Source organism: Pelophylax lessonae, assembly GCF_965119305.1.
Source record: "Pelophylax lessonae genome assembly, chromosome: 1".
Taxonomy (NCBI): domain Eukaryota; kingdom Metazoa; phylum Chordata; class Amphibia; order Anura; family Ranidae; genus Pelophylax; species Pelophylax lessonae.
In genome coordinates this window covers 749,580,625-749,607,682 of record NC_138768.1, presented here as the reverse complement: position 1 = coordinate 749,607,682, position 27,058 = coordinate 749,580,625, and the positions used below count along the sequence as shown (strand labels likewise).

The 27,058-nt window shown below is 45.7% G+C and overlaps 1 protein-coding gene across 1 annotated transcript in view; it reads right to left on the bottom strand.

The window, feature by feature from the left end:
* Window positions 1-27,058, bottom strand: part of GUF1 (GTP binding elongation factor GUF1) — a 136,295-nt gene that overhangs the window by 48,214 nt on the left and 61,023 nt on the right. The window contains exon 11 of the mRNA XM_082272230.1: window positions 4,226-4,349. Coding sequence (XP_082128356.1) covers window positions 4,226-4,349 — 124 coding nt within the window. The remainder of the gene's footprint in view (window positions 1-4,225; window positions 4,350-27,058) is intronic.

The following is a 27,058-nucleotide window of genomic DNA, read 5'->3' as shown; positions in this document are numbered from 1 at the left end:
TCATAATCCAATGGCAAAAAGTGGGAAAACCATGGGTCTCATGTTTTATGGATATTTTTCATCACATCTTTTTTTTGTAGAGGTCGAATGTATTTTATTTCCCACTTCGACTAATTTTGCATATAATCAGAGAGCACATTTGATGCTTGGCCCGTGTTCACTGAAAACCATGCCTGGAATTCAGCTTTAATGTAACTTTTTTAAATTAGGACATCTAGAGTGTAGGGTCCCTCATTCATTTCATTTGTGAAGGTTCTCAAGGTTAAAGTGGTAGTAAACTCAATAGTATTAACTTTTTTGCAACCTGTGCCATGTTGTTGCAATCCAGGCAGAATCAATGCAATACTTGCGACATGCTCTGGGTGCTGTCCCTCTATTCCGGTGGATGCTGTGCTTTCATTATCTACTCTCTGCGGCATTGCATTGCAATCCTCTGAGAGTACAGTCCAATGCACAGCTTTCTTATCCCAAATCAAAAAACAGTCAATGCGCATGCGCGAGATTTTGCCCATAACAACAAGAAAGGGTCGGAAGTTTTACAGTGTACTGATACGGAAAGGAACAGTAAAAATGGTGCTGGCTTCAAATTGGAGAGAGGGAAAACAAAAGCAGCTAAAAATAAAGTAAGAAGGAACCAAAGGGGTTTATCAGGTGGATTGATATAAAAGGCTTTTGTGTAGTACCTCTTCATTTTCAGTAATTTGTTTGCTACCGCTTTAACATATTTTTTTAAAATGGCTGGTACATCGCTATATTTTCAAAGCCCTCATTGCTTGTTTAGATACCAGGGAAAAATACACTAAAGTGTTACTAAACCCACAACAGTAAGTTCAGTCTGTATATGCAGTAAAGTATGCTTGTTATACTCACTGTAGAACCTAAGGGATTGATCCTCTGCACTACTTATAAAGGCTGTGTGATCCTGCCTCTCTGATCCTCCTCTTCTTTGACTAACTCCAACCCATCACATGATAGAACAGAGCCTTTGGAGTTAGGCTGCACATGCTCAGTTTGGGGTATATTGCTAGAGAGGTTTTTTTTTTCTTGGGAGAGTGCATGTGATCATCACAGGGCCAATCGGCACTGTCCAGACAGAGGATTAGGGGAGGATGAAAACTCCTCCTACAAGCCTAAGCAGACACTGATACAAGTCACAAGGCCGCTATATCCTGCGCATGAGAAAAGGTACTTAGCGATTTAGATTTACCAAAATAATTGCATTTCCATGCACTGTATACTGTGGGAGACCATATATACAGTGCATCCTGAAAGTACTCGCATCACTTCACTTTTTCCACATTTTGTTATGTTACAGCCTTATTCCAAAAATGGATTAAATTCATTATTTTCTTCAAAGTTCTACAAACAATATCCCATAATGATAACGTGACATTGTCATTATGATAAAGAAGTTTGTTTGAAATCTTTGAAAATGTATTAAAAATAAAAAATCAAAGCAAATTCCATGTACATAAGCATTCACAGCCTCTGCTCAATACTTTCATGAAGAACCCTTGGTACCAATTATAGCCTTTGATTTTTTCTTTTTTTTTTCTTTAGTACAATGCTACAAGCTTGGCACCCCTTTTTTTGGGCCATTTCTCCCATTCTTATTTGCAGGACCTCTCAAGTTCCATCAGCTTGGATGGGGAGAGTTCGTGCACAGCCATTTTCAGATCTCTCCAGAGATGTTCAATCAGGTTCAAGTCTGGGCTCCGGATGGGCCACTCAAGGACATTCACAGAGTTGTCATGTAGCCACTCCTTTGTTATCTTGGCTGTGTGCTTAGGAAGTTGTCCTGTTGGAAGATAAACCAGTCTGAGGTCCAGAGCACTCTGGAGCAGGTTTTCATCAAGGATGCCTCTGTACATTGCTGCATTCATCTTTTCCTCGATCTGGACTATTCTCCCAGTCCCCGCGGCTGAAAAACATTCCAACAGCATGCTGCTGCCACCACCATGCTTCACTGTAGGGATGGTATTGGCCAGGTGATGAGTGGTGCCTGGTTTCCTCCAGACATGATGCTTGCCATTCAGGCCAAAGAGTTCAATCTTTGTTTCATCAGACCAGAGAATTTGGTTCTCATGCTCTGAGAGTCCTTCAGGTGTTTTTTAGCAAACTCCAGACGGGATGTCATGTGCCTTTTACAGGGGAGTGGCTTCCGTCTGGCCACTCTACCATACAGGCTTGATTGGTGGCGTGCTGCAGAGATGGTTGTTCTTTGAACGGTTCTCCTCTCTCCACAGAGAAATGTTGGAGCTCTGTCAGAGTGACCATCGGGTTATTGGTCACTTCCCTAAGGCCCCTCTCCCCCAAATGCTCATTTTGGATGGATGGGCCGCTCTAGGAAGAGTCATGGTGGTTCCAAACTACTTTTATTTACAGATGATTGAGGCCACTGTGCTCATTGGAACCTTCAATGCTGCACAAATGTTTCTCTACCCTTCCCCAGATCTGTGCCTCCATACAATCATGTCTCAGAGGTCTACAAACAATTCCTTGGACTTCATGGCTTAGTTTGTGCTCTAACATGCACGGTTAACTGTGGGCCCTTATAGAGACAGGTGTGTGCCTTTCCGAATTATGTCCTGTCAACTGAATTTACCACAGTTAGACTCCAATCAAGTTGTAGAAACAGGATGGACCTGAGCTCAATTTTGAGTGTCATGCCAAAGGCTGTGAATACTTGTGTACATATGATTTTTTTTTCTTTTTAATACATTTTCATAGATTGCCAACCAACTTCTTTCACGTAGTCATTATGTGCCATTGTTTGTAGAATTTTGAGGAAAATAATGAATTTAATCCATTTTGGAATAAGGCTGTAACATAACAAAATGTGGAAAAAGTGAAGCGCTGTGAATACTTTCCTGATGCACTGTAGTGAGTAGTGAATGCTGAATCTTGGGTTTAGTAACAGTTTCGATATAAAATAATGGGCAATATTCGTTTTTATTTTCCAAACCTGTGCAAATACTTTGTGACTAATATAAATTAGCTGCAGCTGCATGAATACAATGGTGCTGCCAATTTTTGTTTGATCCCCAACTTTACTGTCACTTTAACTAGTTAATTTGGGCCAAGCTGGCCCAAAAAACTATTTCCTAAACCAACAATTGCATCCACTTGGAGTGCTGTATCTATGTGTAGCATCAGCTACATATAGTATATTGTACAGCCCTTTTTTGCAGCTGTAAAACGCAAACTTCCCATCCCATACCCGGAACACAAATTGAGCCAGACATTCATGGGCAGCTTTGTACTCTCCGAATGAATACAAATCTTGCTCTGATTGGCAGCGGAGGGGCGGGCAGATAAAGTCACAATTTACATCTCAGCCAATCAGAGGAAGCTTTGCAGATTTCAAACCAACTTAATTTTGTTCTGGGTGTGGAATGGGAAGTTTGCATCACACAGCTGGTACAGAGTGTTATATACTGTATGTAGCTGAAGCTACATACGGTTTATATAGGTGCACCCAGCAGGCACACCATTTAGTGTGGGAAATAGCTTGGACAGTATGACAAGTGACAGTAAACCTGGAAATAAGCTTTGAATTGACATCTGTGTAACTTGGTGGTGCTTGCAAGGGCACCCACTGCTCCAATTTTAACCATTCAGTAGAAATCAGTCAAAATTGGAGCCATCTACGTCCAAGCTTACAGCAAACTTAAAGCGGAACTAAAGGGTGAATACTCACCTATCAAACGCTAACTTACCGGTGCCAGCATCTTCTTCTGAGTGCCGGTCTTCGGGCCTCTTCATTGGCTGGAGAGGAATGACGCTACTCCTGCGCATGTGCATGAGCCATTCATCTCAGCATGGCGCTGTAAGCTGAGCTGCACATGCGCAGATAGTTTACAGCATCAGAGAGGACAGCAAGAAGACAGGTAAGATATTTTATTGCAAAAAGAGACTGTTGCATGTCTTTTCTGCAAAAAAAGCCTGTCTGCTCCCTGTTTCTTACAGTGGAACTTTAGTTCCACTTTAACTATCTTTCAGCCTTCAAGATCGTTCTCCTTTCCTGAGCATACCCAAGAAATTGTCCCTGTTTGGATTTCTATTTATTTCAAATATCTAATTTAGCTTATTAGTATTATAATAGTTTTCTTTTCATTCTTTGTAGAAGTACTGAAACAAATATACAGTAACAGAACACATTAACCTCCATCCAGCAGTAACAGAACACATTAACCTCCATCCAGCAGTAACAGAACACACTAACCTCCATCCAGCTCCAAGCGCTGCACTGCTGTCCCGGTTAACAGATACACTGGAATCATTTAAAGTTAGCTTCTCCAATGCGCTTTTCAAATTGTTATACTCCGATTGGTCCACTGGAAACATGCCTTTCACAACAGGAGACATGTGAAATGAACTGCTAATTGTTTATCTCCAACTTTATCATGCAAATACATTATCTCAGTCTATCATTCAGCCTAGAGAAAAACAAACTTCAAAGACAACCTGAAGAGAGATGCTGCATGCATTATTTATCACCATTGCGTATCAATCCGCAGTGCACCAACAATTTCTGACAATGGCAAAAACTTGGCAGTAGCTGAGGTCCTAGCGCCTGCTAATTTTAGCTTTTAGATATTTATAAGACTTACATTGTTTCTGCTGCATTCAGCTGAAGGGAAAGGCTGGGTAGTTCTTTATGTTTAAAAATAGTTCAGTAAGCTCATTTTCTCTGCATGGGACCAGCTGTCTTACTAGGATATTATACAGTAAATCAGATTGTATGCAAGAATCTCATTGAATGTCAATAAATCACATTTATAAGCTACAGCTGCAGAATAAATGGTTTAAATTTAAAAAGAAATTAACTTTGGAGAAAAAAAAAAAAATTAGCAGTGTGTGTTTTTAACAATTGTTTAAGTTAAGCCGACTATTTTCAAAAAGTCTATCTCTAGGAAAAACCTTTAATTTTTGTATAAATTGGGAAAAAATGGATTTTTGTAACAACTTACCGTAAAATCCTTTTCTCTTAAGCTCATTGACAGACGTAGTCTTCTTGATTCTCAAGAGCTGGGTTATGTTGTCTCCGCAGGAGTAGGACTAGGCAGAATGACAAAACGTTCTGGCTCCACCTTAGGGGCAGTCCCCGAGGGTATATCCTCCCTCTCTCTGCTACAGGGAATCAGTTCTGTTTAAAGCAGTACAGAGAATTTAACCCAACCCAACTCAATGATAGAGGGGCGGGTACTACGTCTGTCAATGAGCTTAAGAGAAAAGGATTTTACGGTAAGTTCTTACAAAAATCCATTTTTCTCTATCGCTCATTGACAGACGTAGTCTTCTTGATTCTCAAGAGCTGGGACATCCAGAAGCAGTGCCACAAATGAGGGGTGGGATTGACAAAATCAAATCCAATCTAGAAGGCCCAACCGGTGCCAAACTAGAAGTTTTAAAGGCTCATTATAAACAAAGAATGAGACTAAAGAAAAATTTTTCAACGGAAAAAACCCTCGAGGTAGACCACTGGTCTCCTCAAATTGCGGCCTGCAAAACCTTGCGGCCAAACGAGGCATCAGACGATGCCATTACATCAACTTTATAATGTTTAGTAAAGGTATGCACCGACGACCAGGTAGCCGCCTTGCACACCTGGACCACTGACGCCTGATGGCGAAAGGCCCATGACGCACTAAGTGCCCGAGTGGAGTGCGCCTTAACAGGGAACGGGGGCTCCCGACCCTTAATAGAATAAGCCTGTACTACCGTCTGTCTGATCCATCTGGAAATGGTCGCGGCAGATGCAGGCAACCCCTTTTTGGGTCCATCTGGGATCACAAAAAGTGAATCCGTCTTGCGAAACGAGTCTGTTGTTTTCAAGTATACCCTGATTGCCCGGACCACATCCAAGGAGTGTAAAGCAAACTCCCGAGGATGACTGGGCTTAGGACACAGGGAAGGTAATACAATTTCTTCATTCAGATGAAATTCTGAAACCACTTTTGGTAGGAAGGATGGATTCGGACGAAGAACCACCTTATCTCTATGAACCACCAGATATGGTGAACGACAAGATAATGCGGCCAGTTCTGACACCCTGCGTGCAGAAGTAATAGCCACCAAGAAGGCCACCTTCTGGGACAACATGGGTAGAGGAATCTCCCTAATATCTTCAAAGGGAGGTTTCTGAAGAACCGACAACACTAAATTAAGATCCCAGGGGGGTAACGGCGCGTGCACTGGCGGAGCCAGATGTCGCACCCCCTGGATGAAATTCCGCACCAAGGAATGAGTAGCCAAAGGCTTCTGAAAGAAGATGGCTAATGCTGAGACCTGACCCTTGATAGTACTCAAGGCCAGTTTCTGCTCAACCCCTTGTTGCAGAAAAGCCAATATTCGACTAATCGAATAAGACCGAGGACGGAACCCCAAAGGTTCACACCATGCAATGTAGGACTTCCATGTGCGATGATAAATCTTTCTGGAAGTCGCTTTCCTTGCTTCAACTAGAGTAGGAATAACTGAAGCTGACAAACCTTTGTCCTTCAGCACCTGGGTCTCAATAGCCAGGCCGTTAAAGCCAGCGATCGTAAAGCAGGATGGAAGATCGGTCCCTGAGACAGTAGATCCTCCCTGAGAGGAAGTCTCCACGGGACGTCCGCCACCAGTCTGACCATGTCGGCGTACCAAGCTCGACGAGGCCAGTCCGGAGCTACCAGGATTACTGGGATTCCTTCCTCCTCTATTCTGCGAAGAAGTCTTGGCAGTAACGCGAGAGGAGGGAAGGCATATATTAGCTGGTATTGCCCCCACGGGGCGATCAGTGCGTCTGCGGTTTCTGCTAGAGGATCGCGGGAGCGAGCCACGAATCTCTGAACTTTCCTGTTGAATCGTGATGCCAACAGATCCACATCCGGGGTGCCCCACCGTAGGCACAACTGGTGGAAAACGTCTGGATGGAGGGACCATTCCCCCTGATCCAGGGTCTGACGGCTGAGATAATCTGCCTGCCAATTCTCCACCCCCGGAATGAACACCGCAGAGATTGCTGGAATAAATCGTTCCGCCCAGCGAAGAATGCAAGCCACTTCTTTGGCCGCTCGGGCACTCTTGGTGCCCCCCTGGTGATTGACATAAGCCACGGCCGTGGCATTGTCCGACTGGATCCGAACCGAGCTGCCCTGGAGCTGCTCGGTCCAGTGAATCAGACAAAGTCTGATCGCTCTCAGTTCCAATACATTTATCGGTAACCTGGATTCTTCCGGGGACCAAAGTCCCTGGACAGATAACTGACCGAGAATTCCTCCCCATCCGGATAGACTGGCATCCGTGGTCACTGTCGTCCAATATATTGGCAGAAAAGACTTTCCCTGGCTGAGCATCGGAGACCGAAGCCACCATACCAGAGACTCTCTGGTCTGTTTGCTCAATCGGATCTGATTGTCCAGGGATTCCGGATTCCGATTCCATCTGAGAAGAATCTCTTGCTGAAGAATTCGGGTATGGGACTGGGCAAATGGGACTGCTTCGAACGAAGCCACCATCAACCCCAGAACCCTCATGCAAGTCCGAAGGGAAGACCAGCTGTTGGACAGTAACAACTGGACTGCAGATTGAATCTTTCGGAGTTTCCCTACCGGAAGAAAAACTCTTGTCCTGACTGTGTCTAGAATTAGACCCAGATATTCGAGCCTCTGGGTGGGAACCAGAAATGACTTTTGCTGGTTCACCAGCCACCCGAATTCCTGTAAAGAAATCATAGTAATTTCTATGTTTTGTAGCAAGGTCTGAGGAGACTCTGCATGAAGCAGAAGATCGTCTAGGTAACCTAGAATCGATATACCTCTTTGGCGCAGAAGTGCCAACATTGGGGCCAACACCTTTGTGAAGACCCGCGGAGCCGTGGCGAGACCGAAAGGTAACGCCACAAACTGATAGTGGTTCTCCTCTACGGAAAAGCGTAGAAAACGCTGATGTCCTGCGAAAATGGGAATGTGAAGATAGGCGTCCTTGATGTCTATGGACGCTAGGACATCCCCTGGATGCAGGAAGGCTGCTACCGTGCGAATGGACTCCATTCTGAATCTTCTTATGTTGACGAAAGAATTGAGTGCTCTTAAGTCCAGAATTGGACGCACTTTGCCCTCTTTCCTGGGTATTGTAAACAGGTTTGAATAAAACCCTTGAAACCGTTCTGTCCAAGGAACGTGGACTACCACTCCTTGTTGTAGTAAATCTGTGACTGCTCTCCGCAGATCTTCTAAACGATCTGCGGATAGTCGGATATTGGAAGGGAAGAATCGCGCCGGTGGGAGAGATCGAAACTCGATCTTGTACCCTGACCTTATGACTTCGCAAACCCATTTGTCCGGGATTCTGGAAAGCCATGGATCCGGGAACCGGCGAAGACGTCCCCCCACCCCAGTTATGGGTGGGGGCGCACCTTCAGGCTTTGGATGGTTTATCTTCAGGTCTGGAGGGGGCGGGCTTTTGCTTGCCCGACCAACGACCCCTGACGCCTCCTGTAGGAGCTTTGGAGGACTTAGTTTTTTCACCCGCTGGACGAAAAAACCTCTTGTGAGCAGAAAAAGAAGGCCCTCGTCTTTGACGAGTTCCTCTACCTTTAAAATGTTGCGGTAAAAAGGTGCTTTTTCCACCGGTGAGATCCTTAATGATCTCATCTAAGTTGGCTCCAAATAGACGCTCTCCTGAAAAGGGGATATTAGCCAATGCTTTTTTGGAACCTTGGTCGGCTAACCAACCTTTTAGCCACAGTGTACGCCTGAGAACCACTGCTGAGACTGATGCTCGCGCCATTAATGGAGTGGCGTCTAACGCCGCATCACATACAAACTGTAACCCCTGTATCATTTGTTCCAACAAATCTGATACCGCCTGAGGGACTTCTTCTAAGTCCCGGCGTAACCACTTGGTCCATTCAGTTACAGCCTGCGAAACCAGACCAATAGCAATTATTGGTCTGAAAGCTGATCCAATCAAGGAAAACATGGTGCGAGACATAGCTTCTATCTTGCGATCCACTGGATCTTTAAAAGACGGAGCGTCTTCTAAAGGAATAACCGTGGCTTTATTCAATCTAGCAATAGGTGAATCCACCACAGGTGGTTCTGTCCATTTCTTAATAAGGGTTTCCTCAAACGGATAACGCCTGTCAATGCGTTTAGAAATATTAAAAGTGCGTTTTGGCAGACGCCATTCTTCTTCGATTGGATTGCCAAAACATTTGGGCAATGGAAAAACCTTCGCCACTTTGATGCGCTTTTTAGTCCCAAAAGGGATCTCAGTTTCAGCTATTTCTGATGGAATACCCTGTAACCTTAAAGTCTCTTGAACAGATACAATGAGTGCGTTTACCAACGCTTCCTCTCGGGCTATGGCGGATGCCGAAACATCCTCCTCACTGTCTGAAGAGACAGGACCCGAGACACCAATACCAGATGAAGTACCTGCAACTGCAGAAATAGGCTCAGAGTCTGAATCCGAGGTTTCAGATAATAAGGGGTTAGGCGGGGGTCGCTTTCTTGCGCCCTGTCCCTGACAAGCCACTTCCACCCGGGACACAAAAGTTTCCATAATAGCTGACAAAGATTCAATTGTCAATGGGGTGCTGGAGGATCCCGCAGACCCCTCGAGGGGATCCGGAGGAGATACATGAGTGGCAGGGTCCATGTTAATACAGGACACCTTTGCCAGCAAAACAAAAAAACTTTTTCTTTTTTTTTTTTTTTTGTGTGTGTCTCCCCCTATCGCAATAGCGCCCCTCAGAGTACCTGCTTCTCGATCCCAGAGAGAGAGAGAGGGACCCCCAAGGCTCACCAACCGATGCAGTGCAGTTTCCAACAAACTGCAGTCAGCGTCTGTCTTACACAGACTGGAAGGAGCTGTTTGCTTTTTCCCGGGCAGAAGGCGTGGCTCCGCCCCCTGTGTACGCCTTCCGGCGTTCCCAGCCCTCCACGAGGTAGCTGGGCTCACAAAACATGGCCGCCCCCATAGAAGAGACATAAGACTCCAAAAACATGGCGGCCGGCGTGACCTGAGGACATACATGCATTCGGTCTACGGCAAAATGGCGGCGGACCGCCGATATCGTCTTCCCAGCACATCCACCTGCACTCTGCTAAGAGGTGACATATGGATCTACAGAGATACACTGCACATAAGGTAGGATTATACCTCCTATGTCTGCTGTAATGTTACAGTCTGCTGGGTAGAGTGTTAGCTCTTGAACCAAGTCCACTTCCCACAAACACATGCTGTATTACAAGGGGGACTTGTAAGTATCAGATATATACTGACCATATATGGAGGGGCCCATAATATATACTGCCTCATAATGAGGAAAAAAGGGAACGTTTACTCACCATACCGAACCGACAGGCACCCTCTCTTCACAATACCCTCTCCACCGGGGTGGGGGTTTGTGGACGCCTCGACTCTCTGGTACCTGGCGTCCAAGCGAGACTTTTAACTCGCAAAGTCAGTCCCTTTACTGGGACTCCGTCGCGGCCGACCCAGCGCACTGGTCTGCACGCGCTCGTAGGCAGAAACCGGGGTGACCACTGGATCTCAACATCCAGCCCGTCGCCCGGCCCTGCATACTTACTTGAATATGTCGCGGCCGACCAAGCGCAATGCCATGGTCTGCGCGCGCTCGTAGGCCGGCTGGGGTGACCACAAGTGTCGCCCAGTCCGGCATTTTTGCTTGAAGATCTCACAGGAAAAAAACACTGGAGAAAACTACCTAAAAAATGTCTTTTTCTTAAAGAAAAAAAGTCTTGCCAGGACCAAAAGATCCCAGCAAGGAACTTAGGTCCTTACTCCTGACTAGACAGAAAAAAACTGATTCCCTGTAGCAGAGAGAGGGAGGATATACCCTCAGGGACTGCCCCTAAGGTGGAGCCAGAACGTTTTGTCATTCTGCCTAGTCCTACTCCTGCGGAGACAACATAACCCAGCTCTTGAGAATCAAGAAGACTACGTCTGTCAATGAGCGATAGAGAAAGGTTAGATCCTCTGCCAGGTTTTTATTTTTGTCAGTGATCCACCACTCTGTCCTGGTAACCATTGTCACTGAGGAAGAAAAGTGAGTAGAAATGCTATGATTTCCCCAGAGCAAGAGGTAAAGGGAAATCTTAAAATGGGGACACCTGTTCCAGGGACAATAAAGTCAAATTCTCCTCACTTCGGGAGATTTGCTCTAACTTGTGTCCCTGCAATAGGAAATAACGGAATTGTCCCCAATAGTGCATATGGGGCAAAAAAAAATATATATATTTTTTTAAGGTGTTTATTTACTTTTCTCAAATGCACAACAAAGTATGCAAACACAGTGAAAACAAAAAAGAGATAACTACATACAAAAGATCTCCACGGAAGGAGCGATAAGAATATATAGACAAAGAGTACATTACTGAATGGCTACTGAGAGCCCATAAATCATTACGAAAACAGCTTTACCAAGGGTCTCCAAAAACAAGTACACCAAACATACACACACCACACATACCAATGCCACCTCCCCCACAATAATAGACAGGACAGCTAAAAAGCCCATAGCAATGGTACCAGCAAGCCAACAAAAATAAGATTAACATACCCCAAATTACAATTGTTGAAACAGTGGGATATCCTTCCAAAAAGAGGATGCTATGTCGAGCCAAGACATCCAGATTTTTGTAAACTTTTTGGACTAGGCTAGACCCTTATAAATCAACGTAACCACTTGCTGACCAGGCCTTTTCTGGAACTTTTTATAACAAGTAAAACATTTTTTTTTTGTTAGAAAATTATTTAGAACCCCCAAGCATTTATATATATGTTTTTTTTAGTAGAGACCCTAGAGAAAAAATGTCAATCTTTGAAAGACCGCTGTGCAAAAGTGTGACATAAAATATTGCAAACTCAATTTTTTTTTACACTGTAACCACTTGCTGACCGGGCCATAGCCGAATGATGGCTACAGCACAGTCGTCTTATTCTGGGAGGGCGTACTATGATGTCCTCCCAGAATCACGCTTCCCACACGCCCCCTTGGGCATGAACACAGACGTGTTCGGGCTCGGACCCGGCGCATCACAGATCGTGGTAAAGGGCCAATGGCAGCGGCCCTTTACCACATGACGGAGAGATCACTTATCAACAAACTGGCGCATGTCCGGTTCATTTCTCTCCTTGCAGGCTGTACACAGTGATCGGTACAGTGTGCGAGGAGAGAAACTGCAGCTGCACCCATCCTCTGCCTCCTCCATACCTCAATTATGCCACATCAATGCCTAATCCATGCCACATTCGTGCTCATCCATGCCACATCAGTGCTCATACATGACACATCAGTGCTCATCCGTGCCCTATCCGTGCCATGTCAGAGCTCATTCAAGCCACATCCATGCCACGTCAGTGCTCATCCAAGTCACATCCATGCCACATCAGTGCTCATCCATGCCACGTCAGTGCTCATCCATGCCACATCAGTATCACATCCATGCCACGTCAGGTCTCATCCGTGCCACATCCATGCCACGTCAGTGCTCATCCATGTCACATCCATGCCATGTCAGTGCTCATCCGTGCCACATCCATGCCACGTCAGTGCTCATCCATGCTACATCAGTGCTCCTCCGTGCCACATCCATGCCACATCAGTGCCACTACAGTGCTCATCAGTGCCTCACAAAATTGTAATGGGAAGTAAGGAAATTACGGTGCTCCCTGCATGTTAGGCCTCTGTATGTGTCTATACTGTGTAAAAGTAAAAAAAAAAGGTAAAAAAATAACATGTTCAAAAGACGCATTATGCCTCCTAGATTATGTGTTGGGGTGTTTTATTTCCAAAATGGGGACATTTTGTGGGCATTTTCCTTCAAAAGTGTGATAGGTTGTCAGGAAATGATATGTCTAATTTATGCTCCTAGAACGCCTGAAGGTGCTACTTGGATGTTGGGCCTCTGTATGTGGTCAGGCTGTGGAAAAGTTCCACACATGTGGTATCTCCATACTCAGAAGGAGTAGCAAAATGTTTTTTGGGGTGTAGCTGCAAGTATGCCTATACATTGTGTGAGAAACAATATGACCATTTTGTGAAAAAATAAAAAATAAAAAATAAATCTTCATTTTGCAAAGAATTGTGGAAAAAAATTACAACTTCAAAAAACTTACTATGCCTCATAATAAATATCTTGGAATGTATGCTTAAAAAAAAAAGGGGTTATTTGTACTTTACTGGCTTGTTAGGGTCTCAAGAAATGAGATAGGCCGTCAGTACATCAGGTGTGAACAATTTTCAATGATTGGCACCATAGCATGAAGACTATAACCTTCACAAAGACCAAATAATATGTAGCACCCTACAGGTAGGTGCTAGGTAAACATATAGTGGGCCTTGTCTGCTTAACAGCAGGGCTGTGATTTGTTTAGTCAGGGTGTCATGGTTTCCAGGTGTGCCTGCTGAAGGGAGGAGTCTCCCCACTGGCTCCTGTGAGAGGCTTCTCATAGGGCAGTGGAGGAAACCCAATCAGGGGACACATCCAGGCTTGTAACTACCCGAGAAGGCAGATTATGCTGCAAAGGATTCTGGGAGTGGGTATAAGTTTGGGGGTGGTGCATGACACAATGTCTTTAGTGGGAGCAGAGTCCCAGGAGGGAGAGAACAACTTTCTCTCCTCCTGTCTGAGGAAGAGGATCTCAGGGTTTTGCCTGCAGATCCAGAGAGTGCTGAGCTAAGCTGAGGGGATCCAGTGTGCCGAGAACCTGCGGAGAGTCAGAGGGGTCCAGTCCCAGGAAAGCCTACACAGGTCGTGAGTAATGAGGATTGCCACTGGGGGTCTGCCTAAAGTTAGAGGGGACCCCTCTGGAGGAGGTTCGGAGATCCAGTGCCAGCTAGTGGTGAAAGGGGGTACCTAGGTTGAGGACCCTGAAGTGACAGAGGGGGTACATAGTCAGTGGACCTTGAAGAGTTCAAGGTTAAAGGGGGCGCCTGCAGTTGGGCCCTGAATTATACAGAGTGTGCCAGTTGGAAGTTGCAGCTTTTCAGAATCCTACAACATACTACCTCAAGCCAGTGCAAGGCGGGAGGGAGGTATTCAGTGACTTTGCAGAACAGCAGTGTCAGCAGTTCTACAATTCACAGTCCTGGATCTTCTGGACTTCAAGTCGAGGGTTCAGCACTTCTATTGAGTAACAGAGTGCTCTCAGAGTTAGTGAGCGTTGGCTGGCGCCGGCTGGCGTCAAGGAAGCGCCAATGGGCATTTTTCAGGAACAAAGTCCCAAGTGTATATAGTTGAAGCCTAAAGGAGTATCCCACTCATTCCCTTCTCCCATCCCCTTTAAATCAAATAAAACAACAAACAAAGATGCCGGAGTTGTCGATTTCTCAGTGCTCACACCCAGGGTCGCAGCTCACATGGGCTGGAGAGGTAACCGGTACCGATGGCAGACCCACATCAGGCCACAGGCCTGGAAAACCTGCTACAAATATATACTGATTTGGGTTATATTAGGTTATATTTACCAAAATATATGTAGCAGTAAAAATTTTGGCAGAAATTTGTGAAGAAAAATCACTAAATTTGCAAAATTTTAAAACCGAAACGAAAAAAAAATGCATTGTTTTTACTAAATTTTCGGTATTTTTTCATTTATAGTGCAAAAAAAAACAATGGTGATTAAATACCCCCAAAAGAAAGCGCAGTTTGTGTGAAAAAAAGGACAAAAATTTCATATGGGTACAGTGTTGCATGACTGAGTAATTGTCATTCAACGTGTGAGAGCACTGAAAGCGGAAAACTCTTCTGGTTAGGAAGTGGGTTTAAGTGGCCAGTGGGTAAGTGGTTAAATACACTTTAATAAATTTAAAAAAACATACAAAAAAATTGGGCTAACTTTTGTTTTAACACATCATGCTTTAAAATTGTGCACGGTCGTGGAATGGCGACAAACTAAAGTACTTAAAATCTCCATAGGTGATGCTTTAAAATTGTTTACAGGTTACCTGTTAAGAGTTAGAGGCATTTTAGTGCTAAGATTATTGCTCTTGCTCTAACGATCGTGGCAATACCTTTCATGTAAAAATGTCCATCCAAAAGGCGCTCTAAAAATGGAAACTACCACTGCGCCTCAGCATAGAGGAGTGAAAGCACAATCACATAGAACTCCACAAATGATATGTATAATAAAATGTATACAATAACAAAGCTAGCCACTTTAAAACAAATCAAAATATAAAGCAGGTCTACCCCTAAGACAATAAATAAGAGAGTAAAGAATGGTGCATAACATATACAGCCACGGTCCGGAGTGCAAGACCAAAGTCTTTGGTCATTATATGGACTTTGGTCTTTCACTCCGGATCACGGGTGTATATGTTATGCACCATTCTTTACTCTTATTGATTGTCTTCGGAGGTAGACCTACTTTTAATACCTTACATGTGTTGTTTGAACACAGTTTACAAATACAGGTGGGATTTACGTATGCGTTCACTTCCGTGCTTGAGCATGGGGGGGATGGGGCACTTTATATTTTCTTTTTCTTCTTTATTTTGCTTTTTATTTTTACACTGTCCCTTTACTTTTTTTTTTTTTTTAATCACTTTTGTTTCCTATTACAAGGAATGTAAACATCCCTTATATAAATAGAATTTAGGTATAAAGTCATTCAAAATACTCAGCAATCCAACCCCTGGGGTGAGGTACAGGCAAGTGAAGAGTGTTTTAAAAAAAAAAAAAAAAAAAGAAAAAACAGATCCTGCCAATATGTAGATAGGATAAGGCAAACCCAAAACATATATAAAAGATCTGCTCCCATAAGGCCACATTGAGGACAAGTGGCTGAAGTTTCAAATCCCATGCGGGCCAACTTAGCAAGAGTATAATGAAGATGGTGTATAAATGTGAATTGTATGAATCTGTCAGCGGAACTAATGAATTCCTGAAAACAAACCTCTGAAGCCTCCTCAGATAGCCCAGGAACCAAAACCATTCATCTACATTGAGCAAGCTGGAAGGGGTTAGCCTCGGCCGACTGAAGACGGGAGTATACAGTCGGAACAAGTTTAGTAATATCAGGGTCTAAGAGGTCAAAAAAAAAATGAATGGGAGTTCTACCCATTCTTCACTCTATCCAAAACAATCAAAAAATGTTTTGGCTGTACACACACTTTAGGCTAGGTTCACACCTGTGCGTTTTAAGGGTACAGAAATGCACAACAATCAATTTAAAGAGTAGCTCCAGACTCCTTCAGAAAAAAATGCGCCTTCTGAATGGTCCCATCGTTTTCTGGGACCTGTAATGTGTCACAGAAGACTGCGGGGGTAGGAGGAGGCGAACTTCTGCTCCAGTTCGCCACGGCGATCTGAGCCAGAAGTGGGAGTGGGTATCTGTCAAAGCCAGGCACCTGCTCCCACCCACCCCCAAAAAAAAGTGCCAAATGTGGCAGTGGGAGGTGAGAGGTGCAAATCAGAGGAGCTCCCCCTTTTGGGTGGAGCTCCGCTTTAACATGGTCTCCTATGGGCCCCATCCACATCTATGCAGTTTTTTGCGATGTGCTTTTGGAAGAGGTTCAGAGACTTTTTTCATGCAGGAAGGTGCATTTTTGGGTCCACAGAATTCAATGAAAGTGTATCAAAAATGCATGTACATACGTAGGGTTTTGTATTTAACTATCAATCTCCTACAAAAAAAAAAAAAACCATGCATGAAGTATGAAAACACATCAAAAGTGCTCTGCAAAAATGCACCAAAGCACATGTACAAGTATGTACCTAGCCTTAATGAGGAACTGCAGGAATTAATATTTATATCTAGGCTTTCCCATATAAAAATGCTCTGCAATTTCAGAGACAATAACAGCTCTCGCTGTGTGAAGATATGGTCTCTTATATGCTTAAAAATTAAAATATGGAGCTTTCCTGTGTAGCTTCCCCTTCTCTGCGTGTCACTGCAAGTGAGACAAAAACAGAGAAAACCCTGCATCCCTTGGCAGATCAAACAGAGGCCAAGATGGCAGCTTGCTTGGCTATAAAGGATAGGCGGGTTTAGCTCTGCTTTAACTGAAGAAGCGGACTTTTGAAGCGGATTGGTCACTGTTCACAGCTTTGCCAGATCCTGCCTACCCCAAACTTTAGTAAATTCTTACATTATCTTTAAAGCTCAACTCCAGCTTTAACACTTTACATTTGGGCCAGCTTGGCCCAAACTAATTATTTCCCTCACTAACGTGAGGCCGCTGGATATGTGGTATACACTATATGTAGCTGAAGCTACATACAGCATACCGCACTGTGTTCTGGGTCCCAAGACCTTCCTGTCTCATGCCCGGAACACAACAGAGTCCATCTGATCGGCACTCAGCCATTCAGATAAAGCAATGTATTCTATCGATGAATACAAAGCTTCCTCTGATTGGCTGAGTCAGAGGTTGTGACATCTCAGCCCGCCTCTCTGACTCAGCCAGTCAGAGTAACCTTTATATTCATTGCTAGAATACATTGCTTTCTCTAAATGGCTGGGCACTGCCCAGATAGAACCTTCTGTGTTTTCCGGGTAGGAGTCTTGGCTCGAACCCGGAACACAGTGCGGTATGCTGTATGTAGTCTCAGCTACATACAGTTTATTCAGCACATCCAGCGGCCTCATATATTGTTGAGGGAAATAGTTTGTTTGGGCCAGACTGGCCCAAAGGAACTATGTAAAGTGTAACAAAAGCTGAAGTTCCGCTTTAAGGTGATGTTCATTTGGCCAGTGGATAAACTGGTGTATTCAATATGTTCATTTGAAGTGGTGATCCAGGAACGATATTATGACCGAATGTTTTATCCATTTCAAAGCCACAATAGCCAGCCATATACAGGTGCACATTCTATCAGGCCTGTTACTTGAGGTGCACTTGAAAAGGATCAGAAACGCATGCCAAGTGCCTTCTTTGAATGTCTGTTTAACCTGGGCCTTAAAGGGTAATTCCACTTTCATGGAGGAAAAAATAGCAAATATTGAAAAAATAATATAGCATATACAATTGCGACACAAGTCATTTTTTAACTGAATGTTATTAAGAATGGACTTTTCTTTTTCATTGGCATTTTTCATTGTAATTTTCTGAAAATGCAATGCAATATGGCTACCTTTAGGTGTTCTGTACACAGAATGCATACCTCCCAACCATCCCCGATTCGCTGGTGAATCAGGACTGAGTCCTGGAAAGCCTGCACCGGAGCAGGCGGCTTGGTTCCCGCACGCTGCGAGTAACACATGCCAGCCGGCATCTCTCCCCAGCTGCCTCTGAAAAATCACTCTCAGGCCAGTGCAGATCTGAGTGCACTGCACCCGTCCTGCCTCCTTCCTGTGTTTTCCTGTACACGGAGGAGGAGGAGGTGGGGAGCAGCACACCACGAGAACGGCTGATCTGAGGTCTGTGATTATTTCTATATACATGAGACTTGCAGAGGAGGCATGGGGAAGAGGGGGGGGGGTGGAAGGATGGAGCTGGGATAGGTGAGGGGGGTGGATGGAGCTGGGATGGGTGAGGGGGGGGGGGGAACGAAGCTGGGATGGATGGAGCTTGGATGGGTGAGGGGGGGTGGATGGAACTGGGATGGGTGCAGGGGATAGAGCTGGTATGGGATCAAGGGGAAGGATGAAACTGGGATGGGTGTGGGGGATGGACGGAGCTGATATGGGATCAGGGAGAAGGATGGAGCTGGGATGGGTGAGGGGGGATGGATGGAGCTGGGGTGGGTGAGGAGGGGAATGGATGGAGCTGGGTGAGGAAATGGATGGTGAGGGGGGTGGGTGGGTGGAGCTGGCTTGGGTGAGGGGGGGGAGGATGGAGCTGGGGTGGGTGAGGGAGGGATGGAGCTGGGGTGGGTGAGGGGGGGGATGGATGGAGCTGGGGTAGGTGAGGGGGGGATGGATGGAGCTGGGGTGGGTGGGGGAGGGGGTGGAGCTGGGGTGGGTGGGGGGTGGGTGGAGCTGGTATGGGTGATGAGGAGGGGAGGATGGAGCTGGGATTGTTGTGGGGGGGATTGATAGAGCTGGGATGGGTGAGGGGGGGAGGAAGGACGGAGCTGGGAAGGGATGGATGGAGCTGGGATGGGTGGGATGGATGAGCTGGATGGACGGAGCTGAAATGGGTCAAGCCAAGATGAGATCAGGGAACAGATGGAGCCGAGATGAGATCGGGGGATCAGGGGGAAGGATGGAGCCAAGATGAGATTAAGGTGGTGGATGGAGCCAGAATGGGATCGGGGAGAATAGATGGAGCCGCCCCTTGCATTCTGTACATTACACACTCCTGTATTATGAGATACTCCCAATAGGAACAGGTCTAAAAAGCGATGCAGGCCCTTCAGGTTACCTCACTAGAGCCCTGCAGGTGCACAGCTGATTAAGAATTATGAAACCACTTCCATTAGACTGACTTTCCTACATGGATATAGACAAACACACATGGATTTCTTCAGAATACCAAAACTGCAACAAAGTTTGTTAAAATCCTTGTAATGTACATAGAATGTTTTTTTTTTTAAACAAAACTAGAGTTACGCTTTAGGGCTTCATTCACACAGCCGTGTAAAAAAAAAAAACAAAAAGCCACATACTAGGTTTTCAATGGAGCCATTCACACTGGTGCGTAAATATGAGCCGTTTTCAGATCTGTAACATCTGTGCTTACGCATATAAATGCATGTATACATGTTTGTGAGCGTGTAAATTAAGTTTAAACAAAGGGGAAAAAATAAATGAACATAAAAAACGAGTTACTGTATGTATGCATACGCATCTTTACGTGTTTAAACGTATCTGTACGCAAGTATTTTACGTTCACCCTAAAAACACTTGTGTAATAACATTAGTAGAAGATAAAAAAGAAGACACAGCCATCTAAATGTATCCATTTATTTGTAGCCTGGACGTGAGCAAGCCGACATGGAGACTGGGGCGTTATTGCGTCCCGACTCCCGATGGCTTTTGGCCGCAGTCTCCATGTCGGTTTGTGTTCCATCATTGCCAACGTCCAGGCTAAAGCCCTCCCTGGCTTCCATGCCATAGCCCCCTCTGTCCACAGCCCGCTTGGTCAAAACCTTCAGCTCATTCACCTGCTCATGGACACCCGTCATCCAGCACAGCCCCCACTGTCGCTGATGACTCTGGTTGGCACAGTGGGGATTCAAAACTGTGTTATCCATCCCTCTGGACCCATCTAAAGCCACTGACTTTTTAAGAAGGATTATGATCTGCATGAAAATCCCTCAAATCTTGTGAGTGCAATCTTTTATTGATATGTATGCTTTTAAACAAATAAATAGATACACTTAGATGGCTGCTCCTTTTTTTTTATCCTTTTTTTATCACAGTTTACAGAGGCTTCCAATACCCTCACTGAAGAAGTGCTGTAGTGGTATGCCCCTTTATCCAGATGCAGGTGCAAGTCCCTTTAACTCAATTCCCCATAATCCTCTGGGCTCCCAGCATCCCCTGAGTTCCAGGACATGCCCAGGGAGTATAAATGCCAGCTCCGCCCAGCTTCCTGTGCTCAGAGAGATCCTGCCTGATGGGACAGCAGTGACTGGGCAAGTGAGCTGTCCCCAGGTGCTGGGTCCTCATTCGATAAGTCTGGTGTGTGGGCCTCCAGCAGTGAGCACAAGAGCACACAGTATTTATCCAAGCCCCAGTCACTGGAGAGGACTCTGTTACAGTCCATGTGGAGAAGTTGTCCAAGCAGTCGGTTGGTCCTATCTACGGCCCCCAGAGCCTCCTGACCAAAGTCAGCATCAGCAGTGCCTGTGTGAAGTCTGTGCCAGCAGGAAATACCCTCAACTCCCAGTCTGCTGAATGAACGATTAATCTCTGGGAACACGTGAGAATATTCAGATCTTTTCCTATCTGTAAACTGAACTCAGAACACTCTGCTGCCATCTAGTGGCCATTACTAGAACTGCAATATAATTGTTTTCACACGTTTTATGAATATTTCTCCTTTCCTCATATTGCTGTTTTGTACTGCAAACCCCTGTTCACATGATCTCCTGTGTAATCTACGTTCCACATTGTTAAGTAAAGTAGAAATTGCACATCACCACTGGTCTGATCATTGGCTGATACCATTACATAACACTTGGCGTCACGAACAGGATCAGCCATGTCAGTCAGTGGTGAGGGAAGCAGTACTGAGGGTGTCAAACAGTCTGCCATAGCTTCCCTATTGCTGGCAGGATTGCTACCACAGCAACTGCCTAAGTACACAGGACCAGATCAGGACTTGGATGACTGGATTAGGAGATTGCGGGGCTTGATCCGGTCATATGGGGTGCCACCCACACAGCAGGCAGATCTGGCCATTAATGCCCTTGAAGAGGAAGCAAGGAAGTTAATTTTGCACCTTCCAGCAGAGGACCAGGATTCCCTAGACAAGATAATCAGCCGCTTGGAAGCAGTGTATACCCAACCGGTTGCATTAGGGGATCTTAGGGCTCGCTTTATCAGTAGAAGGCAGAGAGTGGGAGAATCCATTCCGCAGTACGCTCTGGAACTGCAGGATATAGCAGCCGAGATCCGACGCAATGAGAGGAGGCGAGCAGGACGTGCTGGCTGGAGTGATACAGACGGGTGGCTGAAGGATCAGTTTTTGGATGAACTTCTGTCTGACAAAGTCAGGGAAAAGCTACAAGAAAAGGACAGAAGTAACCCAAACTTAAAATTCCATGAAATTTTAGAAGCAGCTATCCTGTATTCTCTTTCAATAGTTTTTATTGAATATTGTTACATATAACACTGAGCAACAGAAAATGACAGTATGTTCAAAAAATGTCATGGTATACAATAGTGCGTTGAAGTACAACATGAACAATAAACAAGAACACGAACACATGCCATATCACAGTGAAACAAAACATAATTTAGAACTAGTAGCATACCGAAGTACTTATATTCTCAACAGGATTGAACAAAGTAGCGGCTATTTGACCAAGTCGACCAGTCTTTGTGGAATTTCGGACCCCTAAGGATGGAAAATGCATATGCTTTCTCAAGTGAATATTGACAGTTAACCTGGTTAATTACCTCTGAGTGGGAAGGTACTGCAGACTGTTTCCAATAGCGGGCTATAGCGGTTCTGGCCGCTATCAGTATGTGGACCACGACCGTTCTAGTGTGGGGTGGTACTAGATCGAGACCCAAATTTAGAAGAGCTAGAGCAGGATCGGGTTGCAGCACCGTGCCCGCGATCATAGAGATCATTTCGAACACCTTTCCCCAAAAGCTGGTCAGGCCCTTGCATAACCAAAAAACATGGAAAATTGTCCCAACTTGGTCACAGTTTCTCCAACACAAAGGGCTCTGATCTTCGTATATTTTAGAAAGACGATAGGGCGTTAGATACCAGCGCGTGAGAAGTTTTTGTGCCTGTTCCCAGTGAGACACACATTGGGTAGACTTGAATGAGGCACTAATAGCCATTTTCCATTGTGCCTCAGTGGGAACCCTTTTGAGATCTGATTCCCATTTGATCATATGCGGTGTTCTGCAGAAGGTGGTTTTCTGGGCGAGGGAGTTGTAAAACAAGGATATACCTTTTACATGCGTTTGAGGGTTAGAGAGGAATTGCCATATCAGAGGAGGTAGTTGCAACTTGGGAGGGGGAGTTTTACGTAGGAAGCTGGAGATGCTATGGTACAAGAGAGCAGTTTGGGTGGGTAGTTGGAATTCTTGTTGTAAAAGCGAGAATGGTTTGAGTTCGTCACCCCGAAATAATTGAGCTATCTCGCGTACGCCAGCTGACGTGTATTTAGAGAGGGTAATGCATGGGAGCAGTACTTGGAGAGTTTTGAGCGGAAGGGTTAATGTTACAGACAATTGTGTTTTGGGGAGTTTTGTTAGAAAGTATCTCCACGATAGCAGTGTTGCTTGAGTAGGGAGAGGGAGAGAGCGAAGTGGGAGCTGCTTCCAACAATCCGCAAGTAGTAATATACTCATGTCTTCCACTTTGGATAGGGAAGTTTCAATGGGGATCCATGGGATGCCCCCTGGTGAGGAGAACCAATGTTTCAATGGTGTTAATCTAGAGGCGTGGTAGTAGTCGTTGAGATCAGGGAAGCCTAGGCCACCCACCGACTTATGTCTCACCATATGGGAGTATGCGCACCTCGCTCTCTTCCTCTGCCACACACACGTGCGCAAAATCCTTTCTAAGGAAGAAATGAATTTGCGGGGGACTGGAATTGGGAGAGTTCGGAACAAGTATAATATTTTGGGGAGGCAGACCATCTTGAATGCTGCTATCCTGCCCGTCCATGATAGTTCTGCAGATTTGAACTTGGCGATGTCCCCAGATATTTCAGAAATGAGAGGAGAAAAGTTGGATGACACTATATTGTTTGTGGGAAAGGTAAGATTGATACCTAGGTATCTTATGGGAGAGGTTGACCATGTGTATGGCAGGTCTGATTGGAGATGTGTCTTGACCCTGGTACTTAGGCCCATGTTTAGGATAACGGATTTGTGAAAGTTCACTTTATAGTACGAAACATCACTAAAGGCTTGGAGGATGCCGTGTGTAGCTGGGAGGGAGATAAGCGGGTTAGTCAGGCTAAGAATTACGTCATCCGCAAACAGTGTGATAACATGGTGGGAACAAGGGAATTTGAAGCCGGAGACAAGGGGGTTCTGCCTAAGGGACGCCGCCAAGGGTTCAATCAGTAGGTTGAATATGAGGGGCGATAACGGGCACCCTTGTCGGGTACCGTTCGTGATAGGGAAAGGCTTAGAGAGCACGCCCGCCGAGAGGACTTTGGCCGACGGGGAGGAGTAAAGGGTCATTATGGCAGACAGGATCGGACCCGAAAATCCAAAGCGAGTCAGCACTGCATTCATGTATCCCCAGTGGACTCGGTCGAACGCCTTCTCTGCATCTATGGAGAGAAGCAGAGAAGGCGCCTTGGCACATTCCGCGTGATGTATCAGGTTTATCACCCTCCTTGTGGCATCCGGTGCCTGTCTGCCCTTCACGAATCCCATCTGGTCCTCCGCCACCAGCGTCGGGAGGACTATTGCCAGTCTGTTGGCAATAATTTTGGCATAAATTTTAACGTCATTGTTTAGCAACGAAATGGGCCTGAAGTTCGCTGGTGATGTTGGGGGCTTTCCGAGGTTTGGGAAGGGTAATAATATTAGCCTGGAGCATTTCTTGGGGCAGGGTACCAGTGGAGATGGCTGCGGAGAACAAGGGTAGCATATGGGGGGTCAGAATGTCCTGTAGGGAACTATAGTATTCGTTCGATAGTCCGTCAGGGCCCGGGCTTTTACGAAGGGGTAGTTTTTGTAAAGTTTTGGTCAGTTCGGATTCCGTGATCGGTTCATTGAGACGCGCCAGTGAGTCAGCAGTTAGTGTCGGGAGGTGTACACGGCTAAGGAAATCTTGGATAGTCGAGTCAGTAGGTTGATTGGTATCTGGATCTAGTCCTAAGTTGTATAATGAACTGTAATAGTCCGCAAACGCATCTGCGATTTGTTGAGGATGGGTCAGCTTAACGCCCGTGTGTGGATGAGAGATATAGTCGATTTTTGACTTAAGTCTCCTGGCTTTTAGTTTAGAGGCTAAGAATTTACCTGCCTTGTCGTGGGATGAATAGTACCGGAGACGGAGTCGCGCGAGCATTTTGTCATGCTGTTCTGTGAGGAGTCTGCGCAAGTCAGAGCGCAGGGAAGTTAGTCGGGCCGATTTGTCATTCGTGGGGGAGGATTTGTTCACCGCGTCAATGGAATGAATCTCTTCTATAAGGCTGTGCATTTTGGCTTGGCGTTTCTTCTTAAGACGGGCTCCTAATTGGATTAGGACACCCCTTACAAACGCCTTATGGGTATTCCATAATGTGGAGGGGGATATGTCAGAAGTGGCGTTGATGTCAAAGAATTCTTGCAGCCTATCCCGTATGGTTTTAATTGAATCGGGGTCAGATAAAATAGAATTGTTACAGCGCCATACGAAGGAAGAGGGGTTAGCGGGGCCATTCGAGAGGGACATAAGGATTGCAGCATGGTCAGACCATGTGATGGGGGAGATTGAGGTGTCTATTACCTGAGGCATTGTGGAGGAATCTACTAGGAATATGTCTATCCTAGTGTAGGAGTTGTGGCATTGAGAAAAAAAGGAGTACTCACGTTCTTCTGCATGTTGGTAACGCCACACGTCATGGAGCCCCTCCGTGTGTGCGAGGTTGGCAAGGGATGGCAGCCTCGACTGGCCTCTGGACGAGGAATCCATGTCATGGTGCATCACCAGATTAAAGTCACCGCATATGATCAATTTGCCCATTTTAAGCTTGTTCACTTTCATACACAGTTTCCGCAAAAATTTCAACTGGTGTCTGTTAGGCGCATAAACATTTACCAAGGTATACGGACAGTTATCAATATCACATACTATAATAATGTATCGGCCCTCCACATCCTGCACCAGCTTGGAGAAGGTGAAGGATACGGAGGAGCGAATAGCCAGCATCACGCCACGCTTTTTCTCTGTACAGGAGGCCTGAAAAACATGGGGATAGTCCGGGTGTGAGCAGCGAGGGGTACGGTCTTGTTGGAAGTGCGTTTCCTGGATCGCCAGGATGTCCGCCTTTGAGTTAACTGCCTCCTTCCACATAGAGTACCGTTTCACAGGGTGGTTAAGCCCCTTAACGTTCAAGAAGAGTAGTTGCAACGACATTGCGGTGGTGGGTAAAGGGTACGAAATGCTTCAAAATGAGTAAAGAGAAATGTGGGGAGTAAGTGTGGAAGTCTACCTCCGTGCATGGGGCACGCATCGGACAGTGACATGGGGTTTGAGTGGCATGTAAGTATTGTAGAGTACCTGAGATATTGGCATCTGGTGGACTGTATCACGATGCTGTAACAGCACTGGAACTCAGGGAGACTGGTCTGTCCCGCTTCTGGGCAAGGTGGTAAAGGAACATTCGTGCAAGAGTCAATGATGGGTTCCAAACCATGGTCAGCAGAGCGAGTCTGTAAGAGATGGCAACAGATAACAACGACGACACACAAAAAAAACAAAAGGGAGTAGAAAAGGGTAAAAAATACTTGGTCTGTTACGACCATGTGGGCAACGGATGTTGCAGAGGTATCGGGGGTTGCGAGCACGATGAAGGGTGCTCAATCAGCATTGAGGGCCTGTTTCACCCAGCGAGGGTGTAGGACGCTGCAGTCACTTGTGGCGCGATCTGGAGCGTGAAGATCTTGACACGGCGGTCCACTCGGGTTGGACATGGCGGGGTTGAGGCGCCTGTCTGTTGGGTTGGGTGTCTGTGGATTCCGGGACGATTCCCCATTGGCGTAGCAGACGAATCCCTTGGTCCACCGAGGTAATGTGGGATGTAGTACCCTGGTGGGTCACGCTCAGCCGTGCTGGGTATTTCCATTTATACACAATTTTATGGTTGCGAAGTGCTTTGGTTATAGAGTTCAAATTACGCCTTTGTTGCAGCGTGTATTGAGAATAGTCCGGAAGAACTTGAATAGAGCCAGGTTGGTCAGGCAGACGGTCCCTACGTCTGAAGGCTTCCAAGATCCGTTCTTTGGCTTGAAAAAAATGCACCCTAAGTAGAACGTCCCTGGGCACTTCTTGTGGGAGGAAGGAAGGCTTAGGGATGCGGTGTATACGATCTATGGTTAGATCGTCGTTAGTGAGTTCTGGAACAGCTTTCTGAAACAGTTCTTTCACGAAAGAGGGGAGCTGATTCGGTTGGACAGACTCCGGGACCCCCCGAACTTTAAGGTTGTTTCGCCTGGACCTGTCTTCAAGGTCCGCTAGTTTGGCCTGGATTTTATGGATCTCATCTTGGTGGGACATGTGTGAGTCAATTAAGCCATTATATGAGGAGGTAAATTCTTCCATTCTGTCCTCAAGGTTATGGACTCTATCACCTAAGCCATGCAGTTCTTTCTGACAATAAGAAATAGATGCCGCAATATTAGCCTGCATGGAGTTGTTCAACAATGACATCATGTCCTTTAAGGTGGTGTCTGACACTGGCTGACCTGTGGTGGTGACCGCTGCAAAAGGGTCTGGAGGGGGCACATAGGCCCAGGGCGT